We start from the raw sequence: 19,000 nt of genomic DNA, 5'->3' as shown, positions 1-19,000 counted from the left end.
TCATCCTTTCTCTCCCTTGAAGAAAAAATTAATAAAGAAAAAAATTTAAGGAAATTGACTTCACGTTAATTAATGGGTATTTTTTGAGGGGAGAGGAAGGTTGTTGAACATCCTCTGTAAAAGGCATGGGTAAAATCCAAAGGCAGGTGGGATGCATGTTCTGTGACCAATCAATCCCTTTATAAAGCATAACTGAATAACAGAAATCCACATTTGCTTGCTACAATATTTAAGTAGCAGCAGAACTGTTACTAAGAATTCCATGGGGCTTCCGAGTCAGAGACTTCCACTGGAAACCCAACCCCACTGTCTGTTCTCTCAGGCTTAACATAAACAAGGGGCAACCACACAATTTATCAACCAAACTAGAGCACGTCTGAGAATAAAAATGGCATGCCATGAACAGCACATCTGGACAACAGGCATAAATTAGGGCTGCTCAGGGCAAAGAGGAGCACAGGACCTCTGGTGTTGAATAAATGCCATCTATGTCCTAGAGATGTGATGGATATCCAGTCAATGTTTAGCCTGGCATAAGCTCTATATTCATACTAGGTTATTTTAATTTAGTAATGATTTTTTTGTAATAAAATTAATGACAATTATCACGTATTTCTCCTTCAAACAATGAATTTTACCACCAATATCCCATAATGTAACACTTTGGAAAATGCACTGTAAACAAATAAATAAAATAATACATGGACATCAAAAAATATATATGTGGACATCACTTTCTCACAACCTGCAAGGTATCGTATATCCCCTCTAGAAATGTGATTAACACTATTTAATACCATCTCCAAAATGGTAAGGTCGAGAATTCCCCAGTTTGGTCCAGTTTCCCCACTGTTACAGCTCTCACTAATGACAAAGATTTCCCCACCCGTAACAAATGGATGCCGTAGTCCAAAGAGAGTTTCATACCATCACAGTTCAGATGCATGCCTGCAGCCAGGTCCCTCTCAACTTCTTTCTGCCGTAGTGTTTCTGCCTCTCCAAGCAGAAGGATCTCCAACTCTCCAAGGGTCACTTCCATGCTGCTGAGTACCAGTGTTCCAGAAACCACACAGATACTTTAAATGGTGGCTGCTACATGAAATGCCAGCACTCTGCCTTCTGCTTCCCACCTCTGTAGTGGAGTTGTGAGGATCAGAGACAGACCCCTCATTCACAAACAAACACGGATTCTTTCAAAATATTTATAGTCACTGCCTCCAATGTTGACAGACATACTTGTACTCATTCACTCTCCTATTACATTAGTTGGCCAAGCAGTAAGAGAAAGGGAGAGAAAGAGAGAGGAAGACAGAGTGTACATAAACATTGGGATGAAAGAGACTCAGAACTACTTCTTAAGCATGGGTTCTGGCAGAGAACTGTGTTACAATCTAAGCTATGTGTGTCTGTGCACGTTCATCTGGGTGTTCATAGGATCAAGACGAACATACCTCTCCTGCTTAGTATCAAACACATAGAAACCTACATCTCTATGAGTTCGCATGTTGTAGCCAAAAATTAGCTCTCAGAACTCCTGTTAATACAGTGGTTACTTGTTTCAAGGCAAAGAACAAAGAGAGTAACTGTAGCTTTCAGTATTTTCTGCTAACAATTTATATTCCCCAAAGCACCACCCTGGAGACCTTGCTCATCCAAAACCACTGATTAAAGCCTAAACGCTAGCCTGACCAGGCGGTGGTGCAATGAATACAGTGTCGAACAGGGATGCGGAGGACCCAGGTTCGAGACCCGGAGGTTGCCAGCTTGAGCACAAGCTCATCTGGTTTGAGCAAAGCTCACCAGCTTGGACCCAAGGTCGCTGGCTTGAGCAAGGGGTTACTCAGTCTGCTGTAGCCCCACAGTCAAGGTACAGATGAGAAAGCAATCAATGAACAACTAAGGTGTCGCAACGAAAAACTAATGATTGATGCTTCTCATCTCTCTCTGTTCCTGTCTGTCCCTATCTATCCCTCTCTCTGACTCTCTGTCTCTGTAAAAACAAAACAAAACAAAATAATAATAATAATAATAATAATAATAAAGCCTAAATGCTAAAGTTCTAAAAGAGCACTTTCTTTTTTATTTAGGACAAATCCAACAGACACAGAAAAGAAGGACATTTCCCCACATCTTTAACAGCCATTTGATTCTGAACTATTATTTCTCCAGTCTTAAAAGAAAGCACCACTTAAGAATGGTGGTTCAAAACCTGGGCTTCCCTGGTCAAGGCACATATGGTAGTAAATGCTTTCTGCTCCTCCTCCCTTCTCTCTCTCTCTCTCTCTCTCTCTCCTCTCTAAAATGAATAAATAAAATCTTAAAAAAAAAAAGAATGGCTACAAGCAACTTCCCCTTCAAAGGCCTTCAAGCTGACACCCCTGCTGTCTATGAGCATTTGTATGTGTATGTTTAATCAGGCCAGTTCTCCAGAGCAAAAGCCAGCCTCTAAGTGAATGCATGTAGTAAATCACCAGTAAAACCACAGAGCTCTACAGAACCACCTTAGTACAATACCTGAGTGCGAGCTATATGCTACCATCATGCCCAGAAGAGGAAAAGGTACAGTTAAAGGCACTTTTTAAAATAACATGGACCAACTGACTTGGGCAAAATAACAAAAGAGGCACAAAATTATTCCCCATTTCAAACCCTGAGCAACGACTACCATGACTGCCACTGTGGGCTGGGCGGACAGCTTGGCAAGCGGCCTTTCCTGGTGCATCCGTCAGGCTGGGAGTGCCCAGTTACAATACCACTTTCATGCACAGCTCATTTGGCTTTCCATATTCACTTCTATGCCATTACAAATATGAACTTTTCTCTTTAGAAACATACGCCAAGATTATATAATATGATGTATAGTCATACATACAAATTCAATGACAGTGAGGTTAGGGCTCAAAAATATCACCCTAATTCATCTCTAAAGCAAATTGCTACAGTATATTATACTTACTGCCTCTTTAATTTCACAGGTGAAAACGTGTATCTGAAATTCTTCTGAACCATGGGAACTCTCTGTAAATGCAAAGCAATTGCTCTCTGTTGTGCCATCGTGTCCACGTGCACAGAATAGCACCTTATAGATTGGAAAAGATGCTATCTCCACATTGCTGGACTGGTCTATGATTCTGCAGAACAGTGATGGAAAATAAAATAGAACATTAACTATCACAGAACAAAGGCAAAGAGTGTTATACCAATAACATATAAACATAATCATCTTAAAAACCACAAAAGAAACAGTACTAATAATGCTAGAAAATAAATCACCTTCATATTCTTGCTATAAGTATATAATGTATCAGTACACACACACACACACACACACACACACACATTCTTCCCCTTCTTTTAACAATTACTTCATTTTTATGCTTCCAATAATTGAACTGACTTATTCCCATAACCAAGTATACATTGCCTGGTAAAAACCTATGTCCCTGAGCCCTAAATGCTGATCTTGCTCTGTTATAGCAAAAGGATGCCAGTACAGAACAGCACAGACCATCCGAGCACAATTCATATCTATTGAAAGCAGCTCTTGTAAGTTCACCCAACCCTCAGGTCACTGTTCAAACTAGACCTTTTTCATCCCCCCAAAAGGTCAGAGTGGTTACAAAGATCAATTAACAACAGAATTTAAGAGGAAAAGGGAGTCTGTGGGATTTAAAACAAGTAATTCTGACTTTCCCTATACAAATCCTAAGACCTAGATTGATTTAAAAACTCAAGACCACTACAAGATCTCAAACTATGAAACTGAGGGGTACCCACTAAAAACAAAGAGGCAAGTCAAAACACTTAAGTTTTTGTTAGTGTGTTTGGCACTTTGAAACTAAATGGATAACATTAAAAGGTATTCTAACATTTTTAAGAGATACTGTACAAGCCATGTATCTACAAAACCATTTCCTAAAAAATTCAAAACATTTATTACCAAAGCCTTATAATTTATATTGCTATTATTTTGGAACTTAGAACTTAGCTAACGTTTTCTCACATTCTAAACTTTAGAGATTGAGACAAATCAGAAAGGGTTTGAAAAGATTAAATCAGCCTTCAGGGACTACCATAGGTTCAGGACACAGTCAACCTAATTTCCTAGACCTAGTACATTTATTTGTTCATTCAGCAAATATTTACTGAAGACCTGAACCAGATACTTCTCTAGACACTGAAGTTACAGCAGGAAAAATACAAATAATCTGCTTCAATGAAGTTTATATCTAGTGAGAAAGGTAGACAATAAATAAATAAGCAAATAAATAGTATATAATATAGTGTCAAGTCAAGAAAAAGTGCTCTGAAGAAAAAAAGACCCAGTGAGAGAAAGAATATAATCACAAATGTGACTGAAGGCCACTGGAGGGCTGAATGCCAGAAAATAGCATCTGATTTACGTGTGAAGAAATTCACGGTTCAGACGACATTAACTACTATTCCTAATCACCTGTAAGATAAAAAGCCATTTTGCTTCTTTCCAGTCTGAATGTAAACAGCTTATAACCTAAGGCTCATTCCAGTTTTCTGAACCACTATTATATGACAAGGTGAAGGCAGGTTTTTATACTTCTTCAGATCAGAGAAATGGAAATTATAGATACTTTACAATTATATTTCCCTTTATACTATTCTAAGCATTATTTTGCAAGTTCCCCTTGCAAATAAGAAATACAATCTAAGCCTAAACATGTTTACTTTGCATGTCTACAGAGTACATGTCAATTAACAATAAGTCCTAGGCCTGATTTATGATATAATAACACCATCACCCAAAATCTGCAATACGTCTAAGGTGGGGAGGGGATCAGAGCTCACCTCACAGAACCTTCTGGAACATTGGGCACATACAGAGTAACAGGAAAGGGGTACTGACTAGAAGATTTCATAGTTGCCATTGCCCGTAAAGCCTCCACTTCATTACGTGGAGAGGAAACCTTCATACATCCTAAGTAGGTCAGTTTGTTAAATAAAACACTATCTTCTTCAGGTAATCCACTTGGAGAAGATGGTCTGGGTGCAGAAATTTCTGAAGAAAAAAAATGAAATATTCAAAAGTTATTATAATATTTCACAGTATAATTTTGCCTGTTTCCTAAAAATTAAAGAAAAACTGCAAACAAAATTTAGGTCTGTGTTTTTATTGCTTTGAATGTTTATCCTTCAACTTAAATCAGAGTTCCAGAATTGGCTATTTTAAACTTGCAAATCTCTCAAAGTATTATCTTACCTAGCTATAACTTTTTAGAAGAAAAGATAAAACACTAAGCTTTAATAAAACTATGGAGTTCAAATGATATAGAACAATAAGGAGAAAAACCTACATTAAAGAGAGTGTGAATTAAGCTAAAAATAATGAGGATTAAATAAAACTAAAATCAGTTAAAAAGTTTCTCTTGGCTATAAAAATCCTGCATTTCACCAAATTTAACGATCAGTCTACTTTCCTAAGCAAAGGTAAATGATGTTAAGAAGTTAATATCTCTTGCCTGACCAGGCAGTGGCGCAGTGGATGGAGTGTCAGACTGGGACATGAAGGACCCAGGGTCAAGACCCTGAGATCGCCAGCATGAGTGTGGGATCATCCAGCTTGAGCCGGGGCTCATCAGCTTGAGAGCAGGTTCGCTTGCTTGAGTGGGGGATCACTGACATGACCCCATGGTCCCTGGCTTACGCAAGGGGTCACTCGCTCTGCTGTAGCCCCCCAGTCAAGGCACATATGAGAAAGCAATCATTGAACAACTAAGGAGACTAAGGAGCCACAACGAAGAATTGATGCTTCTCATCTCTCTCCCTTCCTGTCTGTCCCTATCTGTCCCTCTCTCTGTCTCTGTGACAAAAAAAAAAAAAAAAAAGTTAATGTCTCATACCAGTAATAACAAAAGGCAAGCTTCTTACTTTGTTCCTGGTTTGCTGCTTCTATGAACTAGGTAAGTATTCCAACAGAAATATTTTCCTCAAAATAATTGTTATTTTGATGAATAATCCTATGTTTGCTTCTCCTGATTCTTCCACACACACACACACACCATTAAGTTTCTTTAAACAGAAACAAAAATTGTTCACTTTAATTCTATGCACAAAATGTAGCAAAGGCCCAATTGTGATTAGAGACTATCTGTCTACAGATATCAAGTAGTAGAAAACTCTCCCCATCCCCACATACAACCCACATTCAGCTAGTCTCCAGCTCTTCCCATCACCCATAATCACGCTGTACAAAATTAGGCTGAAAGCAAAGATAATGAAAAATACTGAAAGTAAACAGAGAAAAACAGCAAATAGAGGAACAAGTAGTGACTCAAAGGACTACAGATTTCTTATCAGAAACTATAGAGACAAGAAGACAGTAGAATAACATTGTAAAAGTACTCAGAGAAAATAATTATCTAGATGATTTTCAAAGAAAGAGACAAGGTAGCTCTCCAGGAGTCTCTTATAAAGGCACTAATCCTAATCATAAGGGCTCTGTCCTCATAACCCAATCACCTCCCAAAGGCTCCACCTCCCAATACCATCACCTGTGGGTTAGGGTTTCAACATACAAATTTTGGGGAGGACACAAACATTCAGACTATAACATAGCATGCCTTTTCATTAAAATTGAAAATAAAAATATATAACTAGACAAGAATTGTGAAAACTTACTTTTAAAACAAAGAAAATTCTTCTCATCCACTGAGATCAGCAAAAGATACGATTTTTAAAATGTATTTAGTGTAATTGGTGTTGAGAATACACAGTGGTACACAATACATGGTCCCTATCAAATATGTTCAAGAATGAGAATCATATTATCTAAGACAAAGCAAAAGATAGTTGATTCCAACAACCCCTCAGAGCTACATTAAAAGATAAAAGGTATTTCTTCCCTTCTATTACTATATTACCAAAAAATAACAATTATATGACTGTTGATATCAGTATGCGCTGAGTTTTTTGGTAGGGGTAGGAGTTTAAGAAAGTCAAAAGATAAAGCAAAGCACAATAATATCTCTCATGTTCATTCAATCAAGAACTAACAAAAATTAATTGCAAGGTTTGTTTCCAACTTTGTGTTTTTAATTTATATATATATATATGACTATATGCTGAGACCACTGAGTCTTTATAGTGATCACCAAACTATGGGGTGTTCTTCCCCCAACACAGTGCAAATTTCTTCTCCTAGCCTATCTTTTGACCATATTTCTTAAGGTACCTTTCCCGTTCAGAAGATTTAAGTTTTTATGTATTGAAATATATAACCACCTTTGCCTTTCTGGTTTGGGTTTTCCAACCCTGACAACCACAGAAATATTCTCCCATATTTTCTTCTTTATTTTTCACATTTAAATATTTGGTTCACTAGGAATAAATGTTAGGGCTATCATGACCCTACTGTGTAGCACTCTGGCCTATACTTACCCTACCACCAACATTCAGAAATGCACCATGAGTTTCCTAAGTCAATTCAGGATATCTCATCTCCTTTGTGAGAGGGACTTAACAAGGGGTCTGAATGCAAGCAAGGCCTACACCTATAAGTTTATGTCATCCCCCTGATCACTAGAAAACAGTGCACTTGGTCCAATCAGAGTAAAATACTTTTGTGCAATGGGTAAAAGAACAGTCTGTCTGCCACCAGGCATGAACAAATCACCTGGCCTTACTTTTCAATTTCTGCTATTAACTACTTTTTATCCATAAAGGAAGCCTGTTAAAGAAAAAAGTGACATGGAAAAGATCAAAACTAAATAGTTTACAAAGAAACACTACCAACAGCCCACTCAAACCTCATCTATAGTGTTTAACCAGCTGAAGCAGGAATTAGATTTGGTTTGGCTTGACTTTTCTTGCACCCAAAACCATTTTTATTTATAAGCTGGCATTCCTAGAATAAATCACACTCATTCGTGATGGATTATTTAATACACTAATGGAGTTGATAATGGTATTTTACTTAGCGTTTTCACAAATTATAACATGAAATAGCTGTAGTCAAACTGAGTATAAAGGCATACCACATAACAGACGGTCTCCAATACACTTTTCTGAGACCCAAGAATTTGTTTATTTGTTCAGTAAAATTGAGAGCCTACTATGTGCCAAGTACTCGGGGTAAAATGAAGACCCAGACACAGACCCTGTTCTCAAAGAACACTGAAACTGATTTCACAGGTTGAGAGACAAACAGAAACATAAGAACCAATGAGAGTTCTCAACCAGCACTGGAAGGCTGGTGGCTCTGATGTTAAATCCAAAGCTAACTGGACTTTTAAATTTTGATTACCACTTTATCCCATTTCCCTTATAGTCTCTACGAATTTAGTATGGTACCTGTATTTGATGGATCCAAAATTAACTGAAGAGATGGCTTATTTGTTTGGCTGACTGAAACATCTCCAAATGAATGGTCTGAAATCTCACTGGAGCTTTGACGATCAACAAGAAGACTGCTTTGCCCTTTCTCAGAATCTCTCAAAATCTCTTCCATGGCTTTTTCCAGTTGCTCATCACCATTAGAAACTATCTACAGACAAAGCAAGACAGTTCTATTTCAATTATATTATGGTTCTGAAGCTGAAAGAAAATATTTCATTTCTAGAAGAAATTAAAACAATCTAAATATTTTTTTTTTTTTTTTTTTTTTTTTTTTTATTGGGGCCGTACTTGGGGGAGGGGTGGGGGTGGGGAGCCACCATCGCTATTTCTGCCAGAAACTGTTCTCTTAAGCAATGGTTCTTCTATGCCATTCTGGGCTTTGCCTTCTAAGAGGACATGGGGCCTTTGTCCCTCACCCAGGACCTGCGTGCCCTGTACTTTTCTTTACCTATGCCTCCTTAGGTATAGCGATTGGCTCATGTCAGCGTTTGACGGAAGAAAGACAAGTGAATACTGTATTAATACGGGGGAGGAGGGGGGCAATGAAAAACAATCTAAATATTTAAACTTAAATACAGTTACTGAATATCAAGAATTTATCTAGTTGTACCTAATTTCACTAGATATAATACAAAACCCTGAATTATAAAAACAGCTAATTTAGAGGCTTATTAGTTTCAGAAAAGGATTCCTTAGAAAACACTTTAGGCAGTTTCCAACTACATCTGATCTAAGAACTTGTTTACAGAGATTTCCTTTTTAGTTCTTTCTCTCTTTATTTTTTTGGAACACACTCCAGAACCAAGTAATTTTAAATGCATGTGTTTTAAAGGGAAAAATGGATAAGTTTAAATAGTGTCTACTGGGAAGATCATTTAAAAGGTCATATTTCTTATAGTACATACATATTTCTCATTTCTTTACAAATTTTGCTTGCTAGCTGCCAAGAAGAAATGCTAATTTCCTTGCATTTAAGTTAATGCATGTTTTTCTTAAAAGAAGATAAGACAGAAAATCTAAGTAAATAAACATCTTAAATTAAACACAATAATAAATAGATATTCAAAGAAACTTAAATAGTTGTTTATTTAAATAGACATTTAAATAAAATAATTTATTATTTTAATAAAGTTATAAAACTATATATCTTCAACATAATGTAAAATGGGTATTTAATAATCTTATTTTTATATAATTTTATTAGATTTATATAGTAGTATACCTTTGATGCCATGGTTTAAATAGTATATAGCACTTTCTGACTAATTTCTCTATTCCCATTTCTAGGATGGATATGCAATTCTCATGCATGTATACTTGAATTTGTTTGGTTCTTGAAAGGCAACACAAAAATGAACCCAAAAAAGGAGCATATCCAAATAAAAACAACTAAAAGTATAAGAAATATACTTAAAAATATTTAGACAAATCAACTGTTAAACCACACACTAGAATGTTACCAGCTGATTTAAAATCATAAAGAAAAGTCTCCGTAGTGGAAGTAAAACATAACATTAACCCAACAGTAAGAAAGACAAAAATATCCAGATAAATTAAATTTATGTAAGATTTAACCATTAAGACTAATTCCCAATTATCCTTTTTCTTTCTCCCCTTCTATTCCTTCTTTCTAAATTCTAAATTAAAAGATAAATAGAAAAAAGCAAAAAAAAAAAAATCTTCAAAAATATACAAACCAAACAATGAGCTTCTAGATGACCCAAACATTGATTCCAACCTCATGGTCAATACCTGAAAAAAACCTTTGGACTTTATACCTCTCTTTTCACCTAGTTTAAAAAACCCATAATTTAAAATAGTATCATTTTTAGAAAAGAAAAACTACCTTCAGTTCAGGTTTTTCTTCATCTTTTGTAGAAGTATCATCTGCATTCTGAGGAACCAAAACAAATTCTTCACTGTTCAGTGTAGCCACAGAATCCGATGACCCAGTAACCTTCTGTAATGAAGCTCTGACCTCCATTTCAGTTCTGCAAACGTCTCTTCCCACATCCACCTGGTTGAAACCACAGGGACTAGGGGAAAAAAAGAAAAAACAACTATTGAATAAAAACACAAACTGATCAATCCTGGGCCTTTAACAATGGTTCACATAAAGAAGAATTATGCTCACTAGATAATTATCTCAAAACTAGGGAAGCTACCCTCTTGGACTGGCCACATAATGGAAATGTACTCTCTTCACCCTGAGTTTCCAGACTAAAAGAACCAGATTGTTCCCTGAAAAACAACACAAACCTGCCCGTATCTCAACTAAACAGATTTACTACTGTTTGACTCTATTTTTCACCTAGAAATACTGTCTTTGTTCTTTTTAATAAAGGAAATAATTAAGCATAAGTATCCATAAATTCACACACACAAAAATATATATTCACTGAAATTATTTTTATAATTAAATCTAAATATCTCTATTTAGACCACATATATATAGTACATTAAAATATTTTTATGTCACTAAAACTCAGTAACTAATATACAATTCACACCCTCAGCCATATATTTTTTCTTTTCCAGACACAGCACCACTTATCAGCCAGGGCGGGGGGGAGTAATCAAAGTTTTCACACTGCATTCATGTAGCAAATAATCAAATACTGTGTAATTCTGTTTTCTAGATAGGTCTCTACTTTACACCACAGAAACTCAACATTCTCTCAATATTCACACAATTAACTTTAACTCAACATGAATACGAGATAACAGACACTGTTCTCAGTGCTGGAGTCACATGAGTGAACAGCCAGACAAGTTGCCTGCTCTGGGGGAGCTGATAATCTAGTGAGAAACCAAGCAATAAAATAAGGAATTCCAAATCACTCTAACAGCTATGAAGATAATAAAAAAGGTTAGTGTGAAAAGAGCAGCTTAGTCTTAGCTGTAAGAAACATAGGGACAACTGTAAGAAAAGTGATAGGAAAGGAAATATCTGAGCTGAAACCTGAAAGCCCCAAAATGGACCATATATACACCAGCTGCTCAGTGACCAAAAAGGAATGTGATAGAGGCGTAGGACAAGGAGATCGAGACTAAAGAGGACAGGACCTTTTAACTATGGTAGGTCTGCTGATCTATGCCTAAAATTCCCCACGAAATGTTCTTCTAATTTGGTTACTTTGCTCATGGAAGCATATACATAAAAACATAGAATGCAATATCCCATTCTGCCATTAAGTGGCACTAACAGCATTACTCCTAGACCCCTAAAAAAAAAAAAAATATATATATATATATATATATATATATGTATACACACACACACACACATACATACACACACATACACACACTTCCAGCTTGAAGTTACACTTTAAAAAACTAATTATACTTCCCAACTTTATCAAAAATCAAATTTTGTACTAACACAAAAATAAAGAATAATTATAATCCTAGGCTAGTGTCATAAGCTAGTCATCATTTATTTGTTAGACATGTTAATATCCTTCCTTCTTAAAACCATTCAAGCACATGCGTCTGTCCTCTCAAAGTTTTTCCCATTTTGCATGTTACATAGTTTTGAAAACGCAGTATGTGTTAGAAGTCATGTCTTTACACTTCTGGATGGCCCCAAGAATCCTTGATTGCCAAGACACACACCCCCTTCCAGGTGTTCTTTGTATGGCCAATCCTTCTCTGAGTCCTTTTTGGCTGCTACTCCTCTACTTGACATCTACATATTAGAAAGTCCCCAAGTTCATTCAGGTCCTGAGCTTTTTTCTGATTCCTTGCCACATGTGCTAAGTAATATCTCTCATTGTCATGGGTTTAAATACCATCTATACACTGACAGTGTCCCAAAATTCTATCCTAACCCAAATATCTCCTCTAAATTCCTGATTTGGAGTCTGACTATTTAATATTTCCATGTGGAATTCCTTTTTTTCTTTTTAATGTTTATTTTTTTATTGATTTTAGAGAGAGGAAGGGAGAGAGGGGAGAGAGACAGGAACATTAATCTGTTCCTGTATGTGTCCTGACCAGGGATCAAACTGGCAACTTCTGTGCTCCAGGATGATGCTCTAACCAACCAAGCTATCTAGCCAGGGCTCCATGTGGAATTCTTGCCAGAAACATAAATGTGACCCAAATGGAATTCCTAATGTTTCCTCCAAACTTGTTCCTCGTTCAGATTCCCCATTTCAGTAAATAACTCCACTTTCTACCAAGTTGCTCAAATAAGAAATCCAAGTCTCATCATTGACTCACTCTACTTCTTCATTCCTCTCATCATCATGTCAGCCCCACCTCTAAAAACCCTACATCTATCCATCTTCAGCTGTCTATTGTACCAGTGTAATCCAAGCAACATTCTCGTCTACTATAAAAAGTCTCCTGCCCTGGCCGGTTGGCTCAGCGGTAGAGCGTCGGCCTAGCGTGCGGAGGACCCGGGTTCGATTCCCGGCCAGGGCACACAGGAGAAGCGCCCATTTGCTTCTCCACCCCTCCACCGCGCTTTCCTCTCTGTCTCTCTCTTCCCCTCCCGCAGCCAAGGCTCCATTGGAGCAAAGATGGCCTAGGCGCTGGGGATGGCTCTGTGGCCTCTGCCTCAGGCGCTAGAGTGGCTCTGGTCGCAACATGGCGACGCCCAGGATGGGCAGAGCATCGCCCCCTGGTGGGCAGAGCGTCGCCCCTGGTGGGCGTGCCGGATGGATCCCGGTCGGGCGCATGCAGGAGTCTGTCTGACTGTCTCTCCCTGTTTCCAGCTTCAGAAAAATGAAAAAAAAAAAAAAAAAAAAAGTCTCCTAAACCATCTTCTTCCTCCAGTCTTCTCCTCCCTAATCTACTCTTCACAGAGCTGCCAAAGAACACTTCTGGAAAATACACTGGATTACATGATAACTCCAGACTAAAATATTTTCACTAAAATCCAGACAAAATCCAAACTCCTTGAGAGGACTTACAAGGCCCAACACATTCTTGTATCCATCACTTTATCATTTCAGCTCTTTAATCACAGAACGTTCGGCCTGATCAGGCAGTGGCACAGTAGTTAGAGTACTGGCCAGAGACATTGAAGACCCATGTACGAAACCCTGAGGTCACTGGCTTGAGTTGTGGGCTCATCCAGCCTGAGCATGGGCTCATACAGCTTGAGCAGAGGCTCACCAGCTTGAGCGTGGGATCACAGACATGACCCCAAGGTCACTGTCTTGAAGTCCAAGGTCCCTGGCTTGAGCGCAGGTTCATCAGGCTTGAGCAGAGACACACTAGCTTGAGCACAGGGTCACCAGCTTGAGCGTGGGATCATAGACATGACTCCAAGGTCACTGGCTTGAAGCCCAAGGTCGCTGGCTTGAGCAAGGGGTCACTGGCTCAGCTGAAGCCCCCTGGTCCAAGCACATATGAGAAAGCAATTAATAAACAACAATGGTGCCATTGATGCTTCTCATCTTTCCCCCTTCCTGTCTGTCTCTCTCTAAGAAAAAAAAAATCACAGAAAGTTCAGTGCCACTTTAGAGTCTTAGCTCTTGCTTCCTACCTTCATATGACTGACTGGTATTAGTTTTTGTTCACTCATTCAACAAATATTGAATTAAGTCCCTACTATGTGCTAGAAACTATAATGGGAACTGAAGACTAAATGAGGAGTAAGACCAATGTAGTCCTGGTGTACCTAATAAGCTAACATTCTTATGGAAGAGATAAATAATATATTAGAAAATAAATCAGGATCACATAGTGGAATAAGCAGTACAGAAGTTAATGAGAAGGCAGGAGAAAATATGAATCCAGGTGACATTTGGGCTTAATAAGAATGGGTAAGGATCGGCCCTGGCTGGTTGGCTCAGCGGTAGAGCGTCGGTCTGGCGTGTGGGGGACCCGGGTTCGATTCCCGGCCAGGGCACATAGGAGAAGCGCCCATTTGCTTCTCCACCCCCCCTCCTTCCTCTCTGTCTCTCTCTTCCCCTCCCGCAGCTGAGGCTCCTTTGGAGCAAAGATGGCCCGGGCGCTGGGGATGGCTCCTTGGCCTCTGCCCCAGGCGCTAGAGTGGCTCTCGTCGTGGCAGAGCGACACCCCAGAGGGGCAGAGCATTGCCCCCTGGTGGGCAGAGCGTTGCCCCTGGTGGGCGTGCCGGGTGGATCCCGGTCAGGCACATGCGGGAGTCTGTCTGACTGTCTCTCCCCGTTTCCAGCTTCAGGAAAAAAAAAAAAAAAAAGAATGGGTAAGGATCTGACCAGGTGATGGCACAGTGGATAGAGTGTTGACCTGGGATGCTCAGGACCCAGGTTCAAAACCCTAAGGTCACCAGCTTGAGCATGGGTTCATCCAGCTTCAACGCGGGCTCATGAACTTGAGTGCAGGGTTGCCAGCTTGAGCATGGGATCACAGACATGACCCCATGGTCTCTGGCTTGAGCCCAAAGGTCACGGCTTAAAGCCCAAGGTCACTGGCTTAGGCCCAGGGTCACAGGCTTGAGCAAGGAGTCGCAGGCTTGAGCAAGGAGTCACTGGCTGAACTGGAGCTCTCTGGTCAAGGCACGTATGATAAGCAATCAATGAATAATTAAAGTGCCGCAAATATGAGTTGATATTTCTTATCTCTGTTCCTTTCTGTCCATCTCATGCTCGCACGCTTTAAAAAAAAAAAAAAAAAGGAATGAGTAAGGGAGAAAGAATTTGATGTGAAAAAGGTTTACTGAGGAACAGAAAGGAGGCCATGATAGCTAGATCATAATGAGTATGGGTGAGAGTAGGAGGAGATATGGAAAAGATGGCAGAGAAGTCTGAGGCCGCCTCAATGCTAAGGCTATATAAGAAGCCCCCTCCCCAATCCCAACTCTGTTTTGTTTACCAAAGACTACTCCAGGGAATATTCCATGCCTAGCACAGTACCTAAAAGTTCCTAGTAGATAATCAATAAATGTGTGGAACAAATTGTTCTTAAAACACCTTCAGTTGAAAGTTCTCACCAACAGCAAATGTGAAGCCAGGATTCAAGCAAGCCAGGTGGTCTCGTCTGACTTCAGAGTAATGCTCTGGCCCACACTGTATAATACCACCTCCTCTCATCTATTGAGATCTAAGGCTGGTATGTGCCTCAACAGAACATCACTATGCACACCAGACCTTCACACCTTTCCTCCTTAAAACTTCTCTGTCTCTTCCCCCAAAGCATTCTTAGATAAGTGATAAGTAATTTGAAATTTAACTCTGAATTAGGATGTTAGTAAATATTAACAGTTGCTCGATTCAAATTAGATTTCCAGAGGTCTTTTACAAATGGAGATTGCTGTTCTGTGAACTCAAGACTAATACATCCATTTCAACTAAGTAACCAAAGCAGAGCAGTGCATAGAAGCAAAACTGCTTTTAAAGGCATTTAAAATACTCTGCTATTGCAATCTAAAAATTAGAATGAAAAATCTGACAAAGGATTTTTATATCTCTTGAAATATTACATAAAAAAATACTGGAAACCATAGTCTAGGCATAAACATTTTTTATGGCATTTTAAAGGTATATGAGAATAAGGGACAAAAAAACTTATCAGTGCTACCCAAAATCTGATATACATTTCTTCTACTCATTGCCTTCTCCTGGCTCTGAACCCAAAGAAGCTCAGTAAGTACTTTTGGTTGAATTAAATTGCTTTATATCCCATCCCTGTGGCAATTTTAACAAGTAAAATTCATTTTAATTCTTGCTCTAATGCCACATCATTTTTGTCAAATGAGCAAAATGGTATCTGAATTAGCACCTCACTTGGATGCCTAAAACTACAATTTTCACATTTACTAGAAACAGTATAACCACATTCAGCAAAGTCTAACTGAAAGCTATCTTCTTCCCAAAATAACTGAACACATTCAGAAGATAAAATCGTGGTGCACATGGTCCAATTTCTCTCTGTGCCAAATGTGATTAGTCTGCTTCTTGCTTTTATATTACATGTTTGCACCTACTCATTTTCAAGTGGCTCTTGAACTAAAATAAAAAACTGAAAAAAATGAGTATAAGTCAAAATTTGGTCAGCTGGGGGAGGATACAGGCAGGAGAATTAGGATGACTATAGCAGACCCATTACAAAGATGGAAACAGGTAATACTTTTAATTTATAATAAGAAATTAGGCAGGAATAACTTAGAATGGCATGTACCAACCATAATTCTTCTGTGCTCTGAAGAGCTAAGCCAGCCCTGAAGAAAACGACCATGACGTCCTTTTACTAACCAGGCCATCCACCCACTACTTTCAAGCCAGAGCCATACCAAAAGGTATGTGTGTATGCAAGTATGTCCCTGCTCCAGAAAAGGGCACAAAAGGATCTTATTCATTCACATTGCTTTTGTAGACACCTATTTTTATTTATCCAGAAATAATTACTAAACCTTTTCTGAGTATAAGGGTTCCTTCTACTCAACCCCCATGGATATTATAGAAACCTCAACACCATAGCCAAAGAGATTCAAAAGTAAACACAAAATCCAAACTAGACTAATTAAACCTAGTTCCTAAGATTTTTGGACTGATGATCAAAGAGTTCATCATGACAGTGTCTCTCTAACAGCAGAACCTTTTAAGACATAAACTGGGAATTTCTGGTGGCCATCTTTTCCCCATCTGAAGAATGCCAGTATGTAGGGAGGGAGAGAAGTCAATTCTAAACACAGACAAGCAAGAGAGTCTTACTTGAGTCCCACCACTTTGAGTTACTCCTGTGGCCTAGCTCCATTTGTTTCTATCCTTGGTCTTGGTAAATCCATTCTTCCCTTAATTCTATAAAAGATCCCTTCTAATAAATTATATTTTGCATAAGCTAATTTAAATTGAGTTTCTGTCAAATGAAGCTTAATGAGCCCTAATATACTAATATGCTAGCAAAAAAACATATAAGCTATATTTTAATAGGTTGCACATGGCCATATGGTTTCATATAGTATGTATTTAAATCAAAATCTACATAAAGGAAAAAGAAAATATCTGAATGCTGACAATAATTTCCCAGATAAATAGTACAGTGGGAGTACTGAAAGAAAAAGTAGAGAAATGAAGTACTTGAAACAATTACAGATACAAAAACAAAATAATACCAGCAGTATTTACAGTCAAAGAATGTTTAAAAGACAATAGAAGAATGTTTTATAACCAAAAGAGGAAGCCAGCAAAGGACAAAAAAGAAATTAAAAATGGTAATTAAGCACATTATAATAATTGCTACAAAATATTCCCATGTCATAAAAATAAAATGTAATACAGGAAAATAATTGTATTTAAAAATCTGTATTAGAGGCCCTAACCGGTTGGTTTAGGGTAGAGTGTTGGCCCGGTGTGTAGAAGTCCCGGATTCAATTCCCGGCCAGGGCACACAGGAGAAGCGCCCATCTGCTTCTCCACCCTTCCCCCTCTTTTCTTTCTATCTCTTTCATCCCCTCCAGCAGCCAAGCATTCACTGGAGCTAAAGTTGGCCCAGGCGCTGAGGATGGCTCCATGGCCTCTGCCTCAGGTGCAAGAATGGCTCCGGTAAAAACGGAGTAACGCCCTAGATGGGCAAAGCATCATCTCCCGGTGGGCTTGCCAGGTGGATCCTGGTCGGGCACATGCGGGAGTCTGTCCCTCTGTCTCCCCACTTCTCACTTAAGAAAAATACAAAAATAAATAAATAAATAAATAAATATAAAAATTTGTATTAGGATGGTGAGATTTATAAGTAACTGTGGTAGATCAAGTTATTTTGACCAATTTTTTACTCCCTCTCTATTCCAAAATTGTACATTTGTGCCCCTCGCTGTGTGACTTTCTAATACTTTCCTTGAGAGTAAGTGGGGCAAAATATTTTCCTGCCCAAATCATTCCGGGTTTAGCCACAGAGTATCAATAAATAAAACCCAAGAAGAGACTTTAATTTGCTTAAGTTATTTGGCTTGGTTTCTTGAGAAGACCAAGAGAAGAATGTGTCCCAGCAAGCCAGTGGAAGCAAATGCAACGTGAAAAAAACCAGAATTTAACCCACAGCCAGAAATAGAGCCTCGCTCACAGCCTCAGAGAACCATGAGTTAAGAAACTAAAGGTATATTGTTGCAAGCCAGCAAAGGTTTCACCATTGTTATGCAGCATTACCACAGCAATAGCTGATCTACTATCTAGATTAAGTGATCTACTATTTTTAAATTTCTTCAGCATTATTACACTATCTTTAAATAAAAATCAGAAAAAGCTAACAGAGTAACAAGTCAATCTCTCACAGAGATAGTGATATAGTTCTTTATTACCTAAATATATTCAGTGGTTTCTAAAATTATTGTTTATAGTCCACTAATTAAAATGTACTTCAACAGTCCACCCTTCTAACACTAATATTCAATTCTATGTATATTCAGTGTGTAAAACTTGGACCCATGCCTTACACTGTAGTTTAGAAAAGCCTAGTCAGTAATAACTCTAAGACAATAAATATGTTTAAAATATTTTAAAAATAAATATAGTCATAACTTTTCAACGAGTATTAACTTTAACTCTGTATTTTTCTCTTGGTTTTCCTGCTATAATTACATATGCAATCAGTTCAAGAGTAAGGTTGATAACATTATATACAATTATACATGATATAGTCACTTGTTGCCTGGAAAACCAAGGACTGACATCTACAATTCCGAGTTTTATAAATTCAGCTT

At 38.2% G+C, this 19,000-nt stretch overlaps 1 protein-coding gene across 5 annotated transcripts in view; it reads right to left on the bottom strand.

Moving 5' to 3' along the window:
- The window catches only part of RABGAP1L (RAB GTPase activating protein 1 like), a 551,348-nt gene that overhangs the window by 484,123 nt on the left and 48,225 nt on the right, over positions 1–19,000 (bottom strand). For all 5 annotated transcript variants that reach the window (XR_010749414.1, XM_066371551.1, XM_066371553.1 and 2 more), the window contains 4 exons: positions 10,214–10,403; positions 8,323–8,515; positions 4,822–5,032; positions 2,957–3,131 (listed from right to left, as the gene is read on the bottom strand). Coding sequence is in view for 4 of the 5 variants with exons in the window: in XM_066371551.1 (XP_066227648.1) it covers positions 2,957–3,131; positions 4,822–5,032; positions 8,323–8,515; positions 10,214–10,351 (717 nt within the window). In the remaining variant the exon portion in view is untranslated. Of the gene's footprint in view, positions 1–2,956; positions 3,132–4,821; positions 5,033–8,322; positions 8,516–10,213; positions 10,404–19,000 lie in introns of those variants that run through there.

This window comes from Saccopteryx leptura, chromosome 2 (genome assembly GCF_036850995.1).
Source record: "Saccopteryx leptura isolate mSacLep1 chromosome 2, mSacLep1_pri_phased_curated, whole genome shotgun sequence".
Lineage (NCBI taxonomy): Eukaryota > Metazoa > Chordata > Mammalia > Chiroptera > Emballonuridae > Saccopteryx > Saccopteryx leptura.
This window is presented reverse-complemented; position numbering and strand designations above follow the sequence as displayed.